This window comes from Puma concolor, chromosome C2, assembly GCF_028749965.1.
Source record: "Puma concolor isolate L17-30 chromosome C2, mPumCon1.1.hap2, whole genome shotgun sequence".
In the NCBI taxonomy this organism is placed as follows: Eukaryota; Metazoa; Chordata; class Mammalia; order Carnivora; family Felidae; genus Puma; species Puma concolor.
In genome coordinates this window covers 44,178,174-44,197,171 of record NC_141675.1, presented here as the reverse complement: position 1 = coordinate 44,197,171, position 18,998 = coordinate 44,178,174, and the positions used below count along the sequence as shown (strand labels likewise).

Sequence of the window (18,998 nt, the reverse complement as noted above, 5' to 3'; positions counted from 1 at the left end):
CCTTCTGGTGTTAGGTCCTATTTCACAAATATTTATTTCTTACTAGGTATCCCTCCACCCTCCTCACATGTAAATCCTGGCATGACATTTGTCTATACATGGGAAGTTCCAAGAGATGTAGGTCCTACCTCCATGGATCCCAACTGCCTGACTTGGTTATACTATTCCTCAGTAAATATGACAATAGACATCAACACTGGCCTTGTAGGGCCTCTTGTTGTGTGCAGAAATGGAAGTCTCGGAGAGGACGGCAAACAGGTGTGTCACGGAATTATGTCTGGATATGCCTTGGTGAGAGGTTGCTTGAGACAGAACTGCAGGGGAAAAGCAATGTGGCAATCAACAGTTTCAATTTCTTCTGTGTGCTGATTCTCCCAATTCTATCCTTTTCTTAACTCCAGACCTGTATCTTCCCCTGGCCGATGAACACCCACCCTACCATGTTCCAGATACCTCTAATTCCACTTGACTGTTTTAACTCTTTATCTCACTCTGGACAACCACTACCTGCCCCTCTCTCCTGTAAATCAGCCTTTTTTCCTCTACTCTGTCTCTTAGTTAATGACATCACCCAGCCCAGGACTTCCATCAACAACTCCTTTCTCACCTTCAGTATTAGTCACCAAACTCCCAATACCCCTGCCTTTTTGGAGGCACCATCTCCTCTTTCTGAATTTCTTTAACCTCCTGACTCCTGTTTCCACTCTCATTCTGCTTCAAATTAGCTCCACAACCCTTCCTTCCAAATCCAGCTATAGCAGTCTCCACACGAAAAATCATTCTATAGTTTGTTGCCTCAGAAGTCAACATACGAGGCCCTGTTGATCCCTCCAAATCCATGCCTCCTTCCCTGCCACCGGCACACACAATTCTGGCTCCACTGCAAAATTAGCTTGCTAGTTCCTGGGGAAGAGAGTCTAATTCACATCTCTTTGATTTTGCCCTCTTCCTTTACCTGCTGAAACGGGAGACATTTTTAAAACTCAGACTGAAGGTCTCTTCCTTCCCTTCACACAATATTCACTAACTAATGCACTAATTCACTGCAGGTTACCATAGTTCCTTGTGTATGTTTCTGTTGGAACATTTATCTATGCAATTATGTTTACTGGATTTTCTGTCCCACTAGACTATAACTTTCTTGAAATCATAACAAGGTTTTATTAATTTTTTTGGAACAACCACAGCCCCTCTCTGACATTGTAGCAGGTGCTCAATAAATGCTTGAGGAATGAATTTCCCTTGTTCCTCACTCAAAGTGAACTAATATCCAATTTCTTTTTTGCATTTTTCTGCATTTTTTATTGTATTATCTTCTCTTATAATTTATAAGGTAATAAAGCCTAATAAATCCCTCCAAATAAATATATGTATAATTGAATTATATTTTACTTAAAAATGAGACTATATATTAATAGGCATCCACATAATGAAAGTGTTTCAAGTCTCATAATTCTTACCATACATATAATTTTTCTATTTATACAAAAATATAAATATGTGTACAAATTTAATTTCTTCATAAATGCTAAGAATGCATACTTCTTCATAAACTTCATAAACTTCTTCATAAATGCTAATTCAGACGTTCCAGAATTGAAAACATTTTACTTACTTTCTACAAAGCATCTCATGAAAAGCCACTATACACATCTATGATTACACAGTTTAATTTTATGAAGTTCAGATGTAGGGCTTTATAAGTTCAGAGAAAAAGCTTTAAATGCAAATAGCTGTAGATAATTCTCAACTTCTTAGTTCTGTGATAAATCCATTCACTGGGATTCATGCTTTTATATAAAATGTCCATAAGTGGATTTTTTCAGAAGTATACAAATCCCTTTATATAGGATATCCTATGTACAGATCAACTATTTGACTAGACTTTGTATATAGACTATATTTCACATCTATTCCTTTTTCTATTCTCATCCACAGAAGGGAAAAGACAAAGAGTTTTACCTGCTCGCCACAATATTTGATGAAAATAAAAGCTATCTCTTAGATGAAAATATCAGAACATTCACTACAGAGCCTGAAAATGTGGATAAAGAGGATCCAGACTTCCAAGAGTCTAACCAGATGCACTGTAAGGGAACATTCAGTTTATAAGACAAATGTATTAAGAGTTGTTTAATTTCATTGAGCCTAAAGGATTATGGATTGTTTAAGAGAGACAAACTCTTTCCCCCCAGAGTTTTGGCTACTATGTTTCATGTTTCTTTTAAAGTTAATTTCCCCACAAAAATATTAACTATTAAAATGATTATGTTAAATTGAATTTACTAAATATTTAACAATGCCTTTTTGGTGCACTATATTGTTTAGCTATTACTAGATGTGAGACAGAAAATTCGTGTATTTTTCTACTGCCAAATTAGTGGTATAGGTGGGTGGAATGTTTATTGAATTGGTTAGTTAGTTGATTGGTTGGTTGGTTGGTTGGTTGGTTTTTGAAGACTGCAGGTATAGGGGGAAAGGACTGGTCTAGAATCTAGAGACGTAGACTCTGATCTTAACTGCTCTCAATATTAGCTTAATGACACTGGACAAATGATCGCCTCTTTGGCATTAGTTGCCTTAAGTCTAAAAGAAGGGGTTTAACTCAATCTTGAGATTCTTACATGAATGAGCTGCTTTATGATTAGTCCTTCACTGAGTTTCAAGAGATGGCAAGTTACAATAAGTTAAATATTCTTTTCTTTGTCACAAATGTCTTGTAGCCATAAATGGATACATGTACGGAAATCTGCCTGGACTGGATATGTGCTTAGGAGACAACATTTCATGGCATGTTCTTAGTGTGGGATCAGAAAAAGACTTACATGGAATATATTTTTCAGGAAATACCTTCACTTCCTTAGGATCAAGGGATGACACCATCCCTCTGTTTCCCCACATTTCCCAGACACTTTCTATGACACCAGATTCCTTAGGTAAGTAGTGGATATTCTCTTTCAGACAGAAACATGTCCAAATTTTGAAAAACAGTGTCTTTATATGAAGTGAATATTGTTTGTACAGAAAAAAATGAAGGTATACAAATGCTTAAAAAACCTTTCCCCTGCTCCATTTAATTTATAGGAGCAGTAGTATATCATTTTCCAGGACATAAAAATAGCCTTCACCCCTCTCAGTTTTCTCTTCTTGGGCGCCAGACTCCTCCTCAAAATCAACCTACACTCCTCAAAAGCAATGAAGATGCCTTGAAGAATTTGAACTTGTTTTCATTCTATTCTATTCTCCATTTCTTACTCTTCTGTGCATTTGTTTCCCAGGCCTCCCTTCTGTTCCTGTCTTCTCTCTGCCTTTGCTCTGTAGGGAAATGTTTTCACTTCAGTGAGGTTGATTGTTGACGGCAAAAAAAAAATTTTTTTTTAATAATTTTTTTTTCGTTTATTTTTGAGACAGAGAGAGACAGAGCATGAATGGGGGAGGGTCAGAGAGAGGGAGACACAGAATCTGAAGCAGGCTCCAGGCTCTGAGCTGTCAGCACAGAGCCCAATGCGGGGCTCGAACTCACGGACTGCGAGATCATGACCTGAGCTGAAGTTGGACGCTCAACCGAGTGAGCCACCCAGGCGCCCCCAAAAATTTTTTAAAAGTCACCCCATATCAGAAAGTTGTTAGGGGTGTCATGGCCGACCCTTGATCATCCTATGGAATAATGCTAATTTCACTCTTGAGCTCCCCCCTGCCCCTCTCTGCCTCACCCAGGATTCTCATTCCTCTTTACACTGTTCTGCCTTCTTCTTTAATCCATAGCTCTTATCAGCTTCCAACTCCATCAAAGTTACCTGCTGTGTTTATTGCTTACCACCCTCCCAGCAAAATAAACCCTAAGGACAAGGATTTTTAACTGTTTTGTTCATTGATGTTTAGAACTATGCCTGGCATCAAGATAAATAAGTATCTGTGAAATTAATGGAAAACAAATAAGTGGACTGTTTTACTATATTACGTTTGGGGGTCTATATCCTATAGATGACTTCACAGAGAAATCTGAACGCAGAGCTTTACCCACTCATTTCTTACTTGCCTCTAGGAACTTTTAATGTGGTTTGCATGACAACAGAGCACTATCTAGGAGGCATGAAACATAAATACCACGTGAGGCAGTGTTCGGAGGCAAACCCTGATCAAACACAGTATGAGGAAGAGAAAACCATTTATATCGCAGCCAAGGAAACTGAGTGGGATTATTCTCCCAGCAGGAAGTGGGAGAAACAACTGCAGCATTTACAAGGAGAGAAGTATGGCCCTAACCCAGAAGGGTTCATTCTGGAGTCCCCCAACCTTACTTTTTCTGTCTCACACATGTGCGTGTGTGTGCATGCATTGTGTGTTTGTCTGGTGTGCCTTGTGCGTATGGCGTGCATGTGTGTGACAGGTGTGTGTGCGTGGTATGTGTGAGGCATGCATGTGCTTAGGATGTGTTCCACTGCAAATAACTTCACAGACTATCTGTGTGTCATTCCTTCAATTATAAGTGGCTTCAAGTCCTCCTAAATATCTGCATCACTTACTTCTTTCTATGCTCTGTTTCTTCCTGTCTTTCTTTTCACTTCTTGCTTCCAATCTTCCTCAGGTGTGTTACCATCCAATCTCACCACATTGAGGTGTCATAAACGTAACTTCAACTACATTTAACCTTTGGCAGATTTTCTTTTTGTCTTCATTTGTTTCTGTCAATCTCTCTTCTTTTGGGAACCTCAAACTGAAGACCCTCATTTGTGTGTGTGTGTGTGTGTGTGTGTGTGTGTGTGTGTGTAAAATTTGATTTCTTTCTCTGACTTTCACTTACACTATTTATTCATTTATCAAAACTAAAATTTCATACTGAAAATATGTTTTGAAGTACAGAGTGAATAACCAACAACCTTACCAGAGTTAATTTTTTTTTTGAAGGAGAATTACTTTCCATGATAAAGTAGCCTCTAGACATTAATCAGTTGTGCTATTTCAATAAGGAGTCCTTCCACATGAGAATTTGTCTACTTTAATGGTTAAATTAACTAGCTTTGTGTGGTTTTTGTTTTTGTTTCTATTTCCATAAAGCAAAACAAACATATATTTGGATAAAATATATCTTGGGTCCAAATACAAGAAAGTCATATACCGTCAGTATGATGATATCACATTTACGAATCAAACAAAAAGAAGTGAAGACGAAAAACATCTGGATATACTAGGTATTGACACATAAGATTGGTCTTCAGGTTTTTCTTCTTGTCTTCAGCCACTAGAGACTGTTGCAAATGTGAGGATATTGTCAACCTCCACCTTTACAGAGGAAAGTGCCTATAATTCAAACTCTAATTTGTTGATAGGCAGTTTTTTAATCAAGCAAATTGATTCAAGTGCTGTTTCACAGAAAATGAAGAGACCCATTGAAAATTAATGTGGTCAGTTTCAGATTACCTGACTTCTTACCCTGAGAACCCAAGAATTCTAGAGAGACCTTATAAGTAGCATTAGGGATCATTTCACTGATACTAAACTGAAGCCCAGAAGCCCTACAATAGTGAGGAAGGGACCTCTTTGTTTAAGTGTTTAACTTAAACACTTAAAGTGTTAATATTTAGTTTCATCTTCTGTCCAAGAGTGAGGAAAATTACAGCCCTTTCTTCTACCCTTGGCAGGTAAGCTAAGGAAATTATAAGTCATCCCAATGCATGTACATGTAATATCTCCCAAAGTCACACAGCATTTCCAGAGGTCACATGATGTTTTCATATGTCCAAAGACATTTCCATATGTTGCACAGTATTTCCAAAAGTCACATGGCATTTCCATATGCCCAAATTTTATTTGGGTCTTGATATCTGTGTGACTGTCTATTGGAGGCTATTTTCTGGTGTGGGACCCTGAGAAGATGGATTTACATGCAGTTATAGAAACTATTACTGTTCTTGGCTCCTCATTGGCCTCATGAACTTCCCTCTTTGTGACCCCAAGAAAGAGGTCTATGCTATCCAGTTCCTACTGCTATTGAGTGGGCTCCTATCTTTAGTAATAGCAGGTTGTTAGTTTTCACTAGGATTCTGGCTGAGTGCATCAAGATAAATAACATAATGTGACCCTCTAGATTCCATTATTATTTATACAAAAAAGGAAAAAACTTTATGGAAAAGAGAAAACAAGCATAGTGTTTGAGAAAGTGGGATGGCCATGGGGACAAAGAAAGGATGTCCCTAGGTGCCATCTAGTGTCCACCAGGTATCTTCAGGGCTCTGATTTCAGTAATTATAGCACAAGTTTGAAGAGAATTCTTACCACTTAGTTCATCTCAAAACCAGAATTTTTAGTCACTGATATAATCTGCTCTAAATAGAAAGATTTAAAAGAAATTTTTTACCTCCAGTTCTTGACCTGGATGGAAGGGAGAGAGAGTACAATGAAGGGATCTTCAGTCTGTGAGAAAAGAAATCACCCTTGGTCAATAAAAAGGCCTTCCAGCTCCTCCTAATTCTCCACTAAAGGGGGGAAGAATAAAAGGTTTCAATGATAAGGTTGGTCAAGAAAGAATATAAAAGATTTCACTTCTAAATTGTGTGTTTTTGTAGGCATTAACTGATGCTCACCAAAATAAGTTTTCTAGAGACTTAAATTTTCCAGGCAAAAACATGTTTCATAAATCAGCAATGATCCGTTTGTTGAAAGTGTGTTTTATTTGGCTGCGTGTTAAGGAAAAAGGATAAAAATAAGTCACTGTATAAATACTTAAGGGGACAGATGACTCATAATTTAAAATAAATAACAATTTATTGTAACATTATAACATTTTCCTTTTTATATTCCCTAGGTCCTATAATATTTCTCACTCCTGGTCAAAAACTCCGAATTATCTTTAAAAATGAAGCCTCAAGACCATATTCAATTCATGCTCATGGAGTGAAAACAAACTATTCCACTGTTGTTCCAACACAACCAGGTAACTGCTTTGGGAGAAAGAACAGTTTCAAAGCTTTTATGCAGGACTATATGCTAATGTTCTTTCTTAAATACTGGTGTAGTTCTAGATGAGAGAGACCAGTGAACTAGTAACAAGATTCTAAAGGAGTTTAGGAGCAAGTTCCTTTCACAAGTCTTGAGTTGGCTTCCAGGATGGGTGCCATGGGCAAAACTCCCCAGTTTACACAATTCTGTCCTAGAACCACCTTCCTTCCCAGCTCCCCACCAGTCTAGCTGCCAGGTATTCTCATTCTATGCTCCACCTCTCCAATTCAATTGCTAAAGTAGGAGTTGAATATAAGATGTAGTGTGTGAAGGAGGGGTCAAGGGAGAGAATTGAACCACTAAGAGGAAGTAATGAACCTCATGTGCTAACGTTTCTAAGGCATCATCACTATACAGCATGCCATTCCATATGCCTCATACAAAAACAAATGCTTTTTAATATAAATGCCCAAGGAGCAGACTCTGAAATGAAAATTTGTGTGCAGATAGTGCTCTTGGGATCAAAGGCAATGGAGAGAAAGAGAAGGAAACAGAATTGGGTAGGGGGAGAGGTTAGGCAGAGATGCAGCCTCAACAGAAATCACAGCCAACCCAGAAGTTCTGAAGATAGGGTGGCATTCAGCTGTCCTGAGGTAGGGTGAGAAAACTGGGCTTTTCTGTCCCTGCATCTGTCATTGCATGCAAGGTTGGGTGAGGTGGCTCTCTTCCCCCAAGTCTATCCTGAAGGGGGTAGACAGCCTGTGGAGCAAACGTTCCTTCATTCTTAAAGGGGATCTGAGTGGGGCATCTGGAGTGTCTACCATATTTGCCGACCAAAACAAGTAATTCTGGGAATTGAAGGTATCACCTAAAGAGCCAAATTCAGAAAGGGAAGATATGTGGGACAGAGGGATGAAAGACAGATTTTGATGGCGGGTGGAATATTCCCTTTTGATTTTAAAAAAGAGATGATCCCATAGTGGTGTCAACATGAATCTCCTATTAAGGGAGTTCACAAGTCAGCACTCTTCTCATTAGTCAGAGAAGGATCACATTACCTACTTTCCACAAACACTTATGAGTACCTGCTGTGCCCAGGCACTGTGTGGTGCTTTGGAAGGGGAGGGTTGGTACTAAGTAGATTGATTGTTAACAATTTGGGAGCAGGGAGGCTAGGGATAGGAGTGGACGTGCTTGGGAAAATTAATTTAAGCCTCTGGAAGTGGCAGATGCAAGATCATTCAACAAGGGGCAGGGGTGGGAAGAGAGGTCCAAAAGAACTTTGCTGAAATAGGCAAGAATATAGGATTCAGAGTCAGTAGGGCTAATGCAAATGCTTTGGGAGCAGGGAAGAGCCACATTTGATCTATAAATTGGAAGGTTCAGAGCTGGAATTCAGAACAAGTCCGTCACATTTCAAACCCCGAGTTATCTTCACTATGGTAAATATTTGCAGAATGAATGAGTTAGATATTTAATGACTGCTATTTTTCAATGACAAAATCACTATAAGGTTTTGCTTCAGTAACCCTGAGACTGTAATGGCTAGCAGTGATGGTTACATCAACTTCACCCTGTGGCCCAAGTAATGCAACACCAATGGCTTCATTTTGCATCATCTTGTCTAATCCCTAAATTCCCATTTTATGTGCATGAGAAAACAGAAGCTCAGAAAGTGTAAACACATTGGCTAAGACCAAAAAGAACAGTAGACCCAGGAGTAGAAAACTCGGACTACACTGCCTAATATTTGTATAGCTTTAGGGTTTGCTCATTATCTGGGTTCCCATAACAACATATGCTTTAAAAGATTCTGTTTATATACACCGTATTTGTCTGTTTTAGGAGAGATCCAAACATACATTTGGCAGATTCCTGAAAGAGCTGGTCCTGCCTCAGAAGACTTTGAGTGCATACCTTGGTTTTACTATTCAACTGTGGATGTGGTTAAGGTAAACTTTAAATCAGGTCGTGCTTTTCCTCCTATCTCCTCTTAGAAATTATAATGGAAGAAAGAAGGAATTTGTTTGTGTTAAAAAAAAATCTTAGTTCTATGTAATCTTTCTTTTTAAGTAACCTAAATGCTGCTCAGCTTTTATTCTACATAGGTTTGCATTTTTCACGAGCAAAATCATTGCATTATGATTACTTAGATTCGTGATACTTTCTGAAATGCCACTGTGAGTTGAAAATATAATAATATCCTCCTCTTTGTTTCATTGGCTAGGATTTGGATTACAGAAAACAAAGTATGGAATTTAAAATTCTCTGATTTAATGAGAAATAGACACATACACATGTATATTTTTTTTAAAACCATCAACTCTGGAGTTCAGTTTATTTGCATTTAACAACAACAACAAAAGTTTCCTCTCCAAACTTTTAGTTATTTTGGCCCTCTCTCTGCCTAGCACAAGAATCTACGCAGACATTCAACCCAAAACCAAAATGAGTATAAACAAACCAAGGCTCCCAGCTGAAAGCGGCTGTGGGGGCAGAGGCATCACGGGAGAAAGGATCCAAGACCTTTATACTGCCAACCAACTCCAATGCCAAGAAATTCTAATTAAAATCAAAGCTCTGGGTTTTGTTTTTGTGGTTTTTTTTTAATTAAAATTTCAAAAATAGAGCTAAATCCACTGAGGAATGTGTCTGAAATCCCTTTTAGGAATTAGCTATTCTCTTTAGACTTCAACTCGAATGAGTGGGATGACAATTTTTCCTTAATCAAGGATTTAACATGTCAAACATTTTACTCTTTACTCTCAGGCTTAGAATCCTAATAACTAAAAACTCAGCATCTGACCTCACTAGAACTAACCTTTGATTCTACTCGTTTCACTGGTTGGGGGAAATTTTTAGTTCTGGGCACAGTTAATAATCTTGCTTTCCCTCTTCAGGATCTTAACAGTGGACTGGTAGGTCCTTTGATAGTATGTCGCAAAAACGCCAATGCCACCTTAGTTCACCGTGTTCTCCACTTCATGATTTTTGATGAGAACAGATCCTGGTACTTTGAAGAAAACATCAATACCTATTCTTCAGAACCAAACGAAGTAAACAGGAATGATGAAACTTTTTACCTCAGCAACCAAATGCACGGTAATGTCCACTCACTGACTCATCATCTGTGGTCCATAGGTTGTTTTCCACAAAGGAACAAATGAAGGTTCACATTTGTCAAACTCAGCACCTCAGAGAAGATAGTCACGTAGAGCTGTTGTGCAGATCATGTGGACCAGGGGTTGGCAAACTATTTTTCAGAAACGGCCAGATAGTAAAGAATTTAAGCTTGGAAACTATACAGTCTCTACCATAAGCTATTTTCTACTCTGCCACGGAGCACAGAGTTACCCGTAGACAGGATGTCAACAAATGGATGTGGCTATGAGCCAACAAAACTTCATTTATGGACACTGAAATTTGTATTCCATATAATTTTCCCATGTCAGGAAATATTCTTTTTTGTTTTTGTTTTCAACCATTTAGAACTTTAAACCTATTACTCATGGGCCATAGAAAAACAGGCAGTGAGTGGGCTGGATCTGGCCTAAGGGCTGTAGACTTAACAGCGTGGTAAATTCCAGTGCCTCTGGAGCCATGTGGGCGGGTGATGTAAAACCAAGAATACCAGTTATAATTTCTGAAGGGCTTTACTACCCACATTTCTAAGTATTTTACTGTGATGAACACAAGTAGAGGTGGGGCTTGAGGCACACTGGAGAGCACATGGCCCCACCTGATTTTCCCACCAGGCAGAACTTTCAAACACCCCACGCTCATCAACTAAAATTCTTCTATAGTTTGGTTATGATTAGGCATGTCCAGTTTATGTCTTCCCTCCCATCTAGAATCATAGTAATGAGACAATTATTCAAATAAAAAGCACATACACAATCTCAATCACAGTCATACTCAGACTTCTGGTCCCAGTCCTTCCACCTGAGGAAACTAGGGGGTACGACTAGATAAGGGATCGTCAAGTAAGGCAAACCCAAATGTGATCTTTTTCAATTTCTTCATCCCCCCGACCCCAAACATATATAGAAAATTTAAAATTAACTCAAGGACTGCATCCTTGCTACCCATAATCGTTTAATAAGCCTCATAGAGGGCTTGGAGTTCCCTACTGAGTGCTAAGGAGATACAGAGGCCCATAAGATGAGGCATCTTCTTTCGAGTTGTTCACAGCACAGGGGCAGCAGACTTGTGCATTGTTACAACGCAAGGCTGACCTTGGGGGGATGCTGAAACAGAAATATAAACACAGTGCTGTGTTTTAAATTCCAATTTGGAAGAAAGGCTTCATGAAAGGGAGGGGACTTTCTAGTTGAGTATTTAAAGATGCACGGGAGTCTGTTGAGTAGAAAGGCAGGGGAATGACATTCTGTGTAGATGGAAGAATAGGAACTAAGAAAGAAAGAAAAGAGAAAGCCAACAGGATTGTGCAAGACCTTGAATAGCCTGTTAAGAATTTAGACTCCATCTAAACTGGGGTTTCTCAAGCTTGCCACTATTCATATTTTCTGTCTGATAACTATTGGGGGTGCTCTCCTGTGTATCGTGAGATGTTTAGCAGCATCCATACCCTTTGCCCCTGGGAAGCCAGTAACACCTTCCCGCAAGTTGTGCAACACAAAATGTCCCCAGACATTGCCAAATGTTCCCTGCAGGACAAAATCCTCTTAAGAACCACTGTGCTAAAGGCAGCAAGGGCACTGAGTGAGGGAACAATAGAAATAGTTGTGTACCACAGGGACAGCTCTGGCAGTCAGCTAGGAGTGTGTGTTCCAGGTATAGTCCACGGAATAGCAGCATCAGCATCACTTGGGAGCTTGTTAGAAATGCAGAATTTCAAGCTAAACAGACCTAGTAAATCATAATCTGAATTTTAACAAGATAGGCCAGGCCACATACACATTAAAGTCTGAGAAGCACTGTCTAAAGCAGAGTCTCCTAGTTGTTTCTAGAATATCCCTCCATCAGCTAAAAGGATTAGAACCCAACCTCCATAGATATATGGTTATAAATTATGTATTTGTACCTTTGTATTAATGCATTTTTGGCATTTCAAAAGATGAACACAAAATAGAAGGGTAAAAAAGGAGGATATATTTATAAAACACATATAACTAAATTAATATTTTCTTCCTATTACCCTTTGGAAACCACACCTATAGAGGATTAGACAGAGGGAAAGACGAAAGGCCTGGACCTCAGTCAATGGCCATTCTAGTCATACCAGTGACAGATCACAAAAGTCTGACTTGGAGCAGTTAAAGAGGAACACACTCAATTTCAAAGCATCTTGTGATCATCTTAAATATACTTTAAATATGTAGACATCTTTAAGTATCCATCAATTCAAGTATTCTTAGTTGTGAAATATTCTAGTTCAACCTAATTGTGTTAAAGCAAAGTCAATGCCTCATTTCTTCAGGCAAGGAAAACTCTAGAGTTAGACTTATCCATGAATGGATGGCTTGGTCACATTTAACAGCTTCCTTAGGCTGACTTTAAAATCCTCATGGCCTCTGAAAACATCCGTGATACTTCTATGAAGTGTTTTTAAAAGAAGCCTACATTATTTAAAAGCTTTGTTGAATATAATAAATTGTGTCCCTCCACAGCAATTAATGGAAGAATGTATGGAAACAACCAAGGTCTGACGTTCCATGTTGGCGATGAAGTGAATTGGTATCTGATTGGCATGGGGAGTGAATTTGACCTGCACACGGTTCACTTTCATGGCCACAGCTTTGAATACACGGTAAGAATCCTGGACAGCTTCGTTTAATTATTGTGGTGTCTGGTAAAGTAGTCATTGGGGCAGCATGGCAGGATAACAGGACTAGAAAGGAAATGACTAAGCCAGAACTGAAATTCAATATCTACAATCTATACTATATCAGGTGCATGTAAATAATTATACATTCAGCTCTTTGTGCCCTACGAACACTCAATAAATGCTTGTGAATGCATGACGTGCCTTTATTACTCTAATCTGGTGTCACCTGTTAGGTAAATAAGACTTCTATAATCACCTTTAGTTTCACCCTTTATATCCCAACTTTTTTTTCAAACCCTCAGTAACATAAAAGAAAAACACTTTGAACACTCATACACATCTTATCATATTTTCTCTCTCTCTCTTAGTTTTCTGAACCAAACTTCAGAGCTTGCTTCAGATTCTGTCTCCCTCTCTCTCTTCCCCTCCCTCACTCATACTCTGTCTTTCTCTCTTTTTCTCTCAAACATAAACATTAAAAAATAAAAGTATCACCTTCCTCTTGTAATTAATAAGTAATGTGTGAAGTGATTTTTTTTTACATATTTTATTCTCCAATCATATTTCACCTTGTAGCTTTAAGAAGGATTCATTGATGATTCTTGCTGGAATCAAATTTTACAGTGGGAGTTACAAATGGTAACTTTCTACATCTATCATTCCTTCACTAAGGTAAATTGCAAACATTATGACTCTTCACCCCTAAATACTAAAGCCATATGCATCCTAATACTAAGGAGAATCTCTGCCCCACCACAATAACACTATCACGCCTCCAATGTTAACATTAATTCAGTAATATAAGCTAACATATGGTCCATTCAAATATCCCCAATAGTCCCCAATATGCTCTTTATAACTTTTTTTTTTTAAACCAGGATCTAATTATTTATACATAACATTTGGTTGTCATTGTCTTATCTTTCCTAAGAGACCTTTATTATTTTTTTTTTCTCAATCCTTCATGCCATTTCATTTTTGGAGGGTCCAGGCCAGTTTTATAAAATGTCCCATATTCTACTTTGGTCTGATGGTTTCCTCATAATTGGATCCATGTTAAACATTCTTGACATGGACACTGCATATGTGATATTATGTGCTTCCCAGGCATCACATCAGGAGGTGCATGATGTCAATAGGTGCTGACACTGATGAGGCTTTTTTGATAACTTTATTATGGTGATGCCTACCCTTCTCTCCATTTTAAAAGTATTATCTTGGGGCATGGGTATCTCCGTTGGTTAAGCATCTGAACTCAGCTCAGGTCATGATCTCACAGTTCATGGGTTTGAGCCCTGCATCAGGCTCTGTGCTGACAGCTCAGGGCCTGGAGTCTGCTTCGGGTTCTCTGTCTCCCTCTCTCTCTTCCCCTCCCCCACTCACACTCTGTCTTTCTCTCTTTCTCTCTCAAAAATAAACATTAAAAAATAAGAGTATCACCTTCCTCTTGTAATTAATAAGTAATCTGTGAAGTGAATTTTTTTACATATTTTATTCTCCAACTGTATTTCACCTTGTAGCTTTAAGAAGGATTAATCGATGATTCTTGCTGGAATCGAATTTTACAGTGGGAGTTACAAATGGTAACTACGTCTATCATTCCTTCGGCATTTGTTAAGAAAATAAAAATGTGGAATTAGGTGATAATTGACTTTATGGTAACTTGTTTTTTTATAATTATCTCCGTCTTTTTCTACTTTATGTAGTCTTAGTCTCTTTATATCTGTCAGAATTGCTTTCTCCCACCCCACAAGTCATCCTCTTTACAATTATTTCTTTACTGACCACTTTTGCCTGGCCATTTCTCTAATTTATTACATTTTGAGTTTTACCCTTCCCCTTTGCAGTGTCCAAGTCAGTGTCATGTATTTGCTTAGGGAGAATTTTCTTTAGCTCTTCATCCTTATCTCTTAGATAAATATTAATGCACAATTGAGGGCTAATTATGCATTTGACACCAGAAACATTTAGTCTAGCCACTTGGCATAACACAGTCCATTTTTTGGCATCGATAAAAGTTTCAGATAAAGCTTTCCTGGATTCCAGATGTGTATTATGTTTGTGGTTTCTTTATTGCTCAGGGCCTGTTAGACTAATTGAACGAATGCGCTTGACTTGATTTGCACAAAGCTTTATTGGTGTGCTGCTTTCTTTTCTGTCCTTTAATGAACAAATGTATTCCTCTCGAACCTATTTGTTTTGGCTTTAAAGCTATTTTTTTTTTTTTATTCTGGGGGATTTTATATGACAAAGTAGACAGAATAATATAATGAATTCCTTTACCCACCACCCAGGCTCAACAATCATGACCTTCCTGTACTTCCATCTACATTCCCCATATTTTTGAAGGAAAAGCCTAGGTATTAGGGTTGTTATTCATAACTGTTTATATTAGACACTTTAAAAATTAGAACAAAAGAGAGAGATTTAAGCTCTGGTTATAGTTTTTTTTTTTTTTTTTTTTTTTACAGTACATTTGATGTTCAGTTCAGATCAGTTCAGTTCAGCAAATGCCTCTGACATTTCTAGAACCATGCCGAGTGTTGTGTGGATAAGAGGAAATCAAAGAGTTAGCTTTTAGGGGCTAGCTCTACACAAATGATCGTACCATAAGGCATCAAATTAAGTGCAATTTATGGTAACATTCCTCTAATGATAATTAAAGCTAACCTTTATTAAGTGCTTCTTATGTGCCAAATACTATGCTTAGTTCTTTGCATGGATTGCTCATCCAACCTTCAGAGACAGGGACTATTTTGTCACCATTTTATAAGGGAATGAAATGAAGGATTAGCAAGGTAAAGAACTTTCCTATAAACAATAAGTGGTAGAAGTGGGACTTGAACCCCCATCTCTCAATCCAGAGTCCCTCACTCTTTTAAGTTTATTTATTATTTATTTTGAGAAAGGGCATGTGCACAGGAGAGGGGCAGAGTGTGGGGGGGGGGCGCGGCAGAGAATCCCAAGCTGTGCTGTCAGCACAGAGCCCAGCCCCATGCTTGATCCAACAACTGTGAGCTCGTGACCTGAGCTTTGAAATCAAGAGCCGATGCTTAACGACTGAGCTACCCAGGTGCCCCTAGAGTCCCTTATCCATACGCTTCACAAAACTGCTCTTTTCAGAACAATTCTATTAAATTGAAGAAACAAAATGAACAAAGAAAAAAAAAGAAACAAACAAAAAATGAGACTCTTAAACACAGAGAACAACTGGTGTTTGCCAGAGGGGAAATAGTTGGGAGGATAAGGGAAATCAAGGAGATTGAGACTACACGGATGGGCACTGAGAAATGTAGAGAATTGTTGAATCACTATATTGTACACCTCAAACTAATATAACACCCTACGTTAATTATACTTGAGTCAAAAAAAAAGAGACTAATCCTATTACCTAATCCTATTAAAAGAGTAATAATACCACGAAGCTTAGTACCAGCTGCTGTCAGCTCTAGCCATTCACCCTAAACCTATCACAGATGATCACATGTAGCCTTCCCCTCCCTGGAGGTGGAATTTAGTTATTCAAGCATTAATGCAGCCTCTGAGCTTTACTCCCTGGAACTCCTGGGTATAGCAAAGCAGCCCTCTGGGGTTACTCACTTGGTCTTGGAACAGCCAGTCAGTCACCTGTTTCCTAAGAATATGGTCTCCCTTGGTGCCAGGGCTCCAGGTACATAGTACACACTTACTGGTGCCTAGGACATTGTCCATTCTTAGTTAAAATTGGTTCATATCGTTCTCTGCATTTTCTAACATCTTAGAAATGTATCCATGTGACCCATATTGTCACCATAGATGCCAAATTAATCTTCTTAAATAACAATGACTCAGGCCCCCACTTTGCAGCCAGGGGGAGACAGCTTTGCCTCCTTCCTCTCTATTCTCCAATATCTCCAGGGACTTTTGAGAGCCTAAGTTTCTAGTCACCTCCCACTCTCACTCCCTGCTTCCATTCATCTCCCTTGCCTCTCTCCTCCCTCCTGTGGCTGGTATTTTCTCATCTCTGTGCAGCTCCAGAGTGGGACACATCTCCATTTCCTCTGACTCCCCTTAACAACCACAAAAACTAGGCCATTATGGGTCATAGACTCTTAGTGAAAGTTTAGAGATAGATGAATTCTTTTTTTTCCCCAATACTCCACAATAAAACATTTACCATGTGACATCAGACACCCCTGTCTTCAGTCATCCCTCTGCTATGCATCATCGAGAAATACTGGCCCTGCAGCTCTTTCTCTCACCCTCAGGACTTCTTTCCCCACACTCTTCCTCTCCAGACTTGCTTGACATCTGTTCTCTCCTCAAATTATTCCAGACTCCATCTTGAACTGCATTCTTCAACATGCCCCCATCCTTCAAATACCTTTCATTGCATTGTAGAGAGCACTTCATCTCCTTCCTAGGCTCTTCCAAATCCATCCTAATCCAGCCAGGCCAGGCCCCAGGGCTTTATCTTTCAAAATCAAAGTAGCTCACAGAGGAGGTGGTCTCCTAAACATCCGGTTCTCTGCTTGGGAGAAAAAAGAGCCCCTAAGGCCCTTAGTCTTCAGCCCCTGGGCCCAGAAAGCAGATGAGCTCCTCTCCTTCCTGTAGCCCTGAGGTTTCCTGATTAGCTACACCTCAAGGAATGATCATCATGTCACTAATGTCCTTAGTTAGAAATATTTCTGTGAAAACTTTTGGTATTTGTAAGACCAGATGTTGTCTGAAATCTAAAGCATTCTTCTGCAGGAAATGCTGACAAGGTATCTGACACTGATAATGACACGAGGTCCCTTCAGACTGAGATATTTCTCTGTGGCCTGTCCCTGAAATGTTCTCAGACTTGCTTTTCCTCTAAACCCTCAATTGTACTCAGAGGAAAAATGCAATGTCACCTAATGCTTTCCAATTGTCATCTAACAAAGTATATTAGAATTGATCAAATGTGTAAGTGACTAATCTCTTTTATATGTTATTTAATGGTGTTTTGTCTCCTTATTGAGGATGCGGGACTGTATCGCTCTGATGTTTATGACCTTCCTCCTGGAGTATATCAGACTGTAAAAATGTATCCAAGAGATGTTGGCACCTGGTTATTTCATTGCCATGTTAGTGTTCACATTGAGGCTGGAATGGAAAGCACTTACACTGTAATCAGATGAAAAGGTAAGCCAACTTAATTTGAAGAGATCATATTTAAATAAATTCTATGTTTATATAAGGATATCTTATCCGTTGAACATTTACATGATGTGAAATGCTACTCATTCATTCAAAGGTTACTGTTTTGAGATGACCAAGAAATTCTAGTTTTATCCTCTTCTCAAATTTAGATAACTGTTTCTGATCTGATTAAAGGTACTCTAGAGTTAAATATACTATTTCCAGATTCATGTAATATATGCATAAGGATCGGAACACACACAATTTATAGAAAATTAAACACAAGTGACTATTGAGCTTATAAAGATATGTAACTTTGCTAATAATCAATATAACTTAAAATTGCATTTAACAACACTAAGATACATTTTTCGAATAAGAAAGTTATTGATATTAGGTTATATATACATATATAGCCTATACTTTGTATAAGTGTGAAGGCTTTTGACGGCTCTTGAAAAAAACTAAATAATGATTATATATTATTTCATATTCCAGTAATACTTTATTTATTCTCATTCCCATCTTCCCCTTTCTCCAACACATTTTACTAGCAACTTAAGGATTAAAATATTATCTTTGTTTCTGATTTTTCATCAGCTCCTTGGTTACTTAGGCCATTACCCATTGGTCTCTCGATAGAATGATTGTAATATTTCAATGCAGTTACTTCTTAGAACATTATGAAACATTCTTTTCCACAGCATAAATATCCTTCTGATATGAAGATAGTCCATGAGCAGACCTACAGCGCCTGAAGAAGAAACACCAGGGATGAAGGAATCTAGAAGGGCCTGATTGAAGACTTTCATGGCGATCTACTAGGGAAACTGGCTGGAAATAAATTTTTTTGGCCAACTTTGTATGTGAGCTGTTTCCTCTTTTTTTTTTTTAATTTTTATTTAATTTATTTTTTTTTTAATTTACATCTAAGTTAGTTACCATATAGTGCAATAATCATTTCAGGAGTAGATTACTTAATGCCCCTTACCCATTTAGCCCATCCCCCCTCCCACAACCCTTCCAGTAACCCTCTGTTTGTTCTCCATATTTATGAGTCTCTTCTGTTTTGTCCCCCTCCCTGTTTTTATATTATTTTTGCTTCCCTTCCCTTATGTTCATCTGT

General features: G+C 38.4%; 1 protein-coding gene across 1 annotated transcript in view; it reads left to right on the top strand.

Moving 5' to 3' along the window:
• The window catches only part of LOC112849695 (ceruloplasmin-like), a 29,778-nt gene extending 11,043 nt beyond the window's left edge, over positions 1-18,735 (top strand). Inside the window, exons 9-19 of the mRNA XM_025913387.2 lie at positions 47-258; positions 1,939-2,089; positions 2,724-2,936; positions 4,046-4,253; positions 5,059-5,192; positions 6,806-6,934; positions 8,785-8,891; positions 9,840-10,041; positions 12,570-12,709; positions 17,713-17,875; positions 18,577-18,735. Of these exons, the coding sequence (XP_025769172.1) occupies positions 47-258; positions 1,939-2,089; positions 2,724-2,936; positions 4,046-4,253; positions 5,059-5,192; positions 6,806-6,934; positions 8,785-8,891; positions 9,840-10,041; positions 12,570-12,709; positions 17,713-17,871 (1,655 nt within the window). The 3' untranslated portion in view covers positions 17,872-17,875; positions 18,577-18,735. The remainder of the gene's footprint in view (positions 1-46; positions 259-1,938; positions 2,090-2,723; positions 2,937-4,045; positions 4,254-5,058; positions 5,193-6,805; positions 6,935-8,784; positions 8,892-9,839; positions 10,042-12,569; positions 12,710-17,712; positions 17,876-18,576) is intronic.
• Positions 18,736-18,998: the final 263 nt, after the last annotated feature.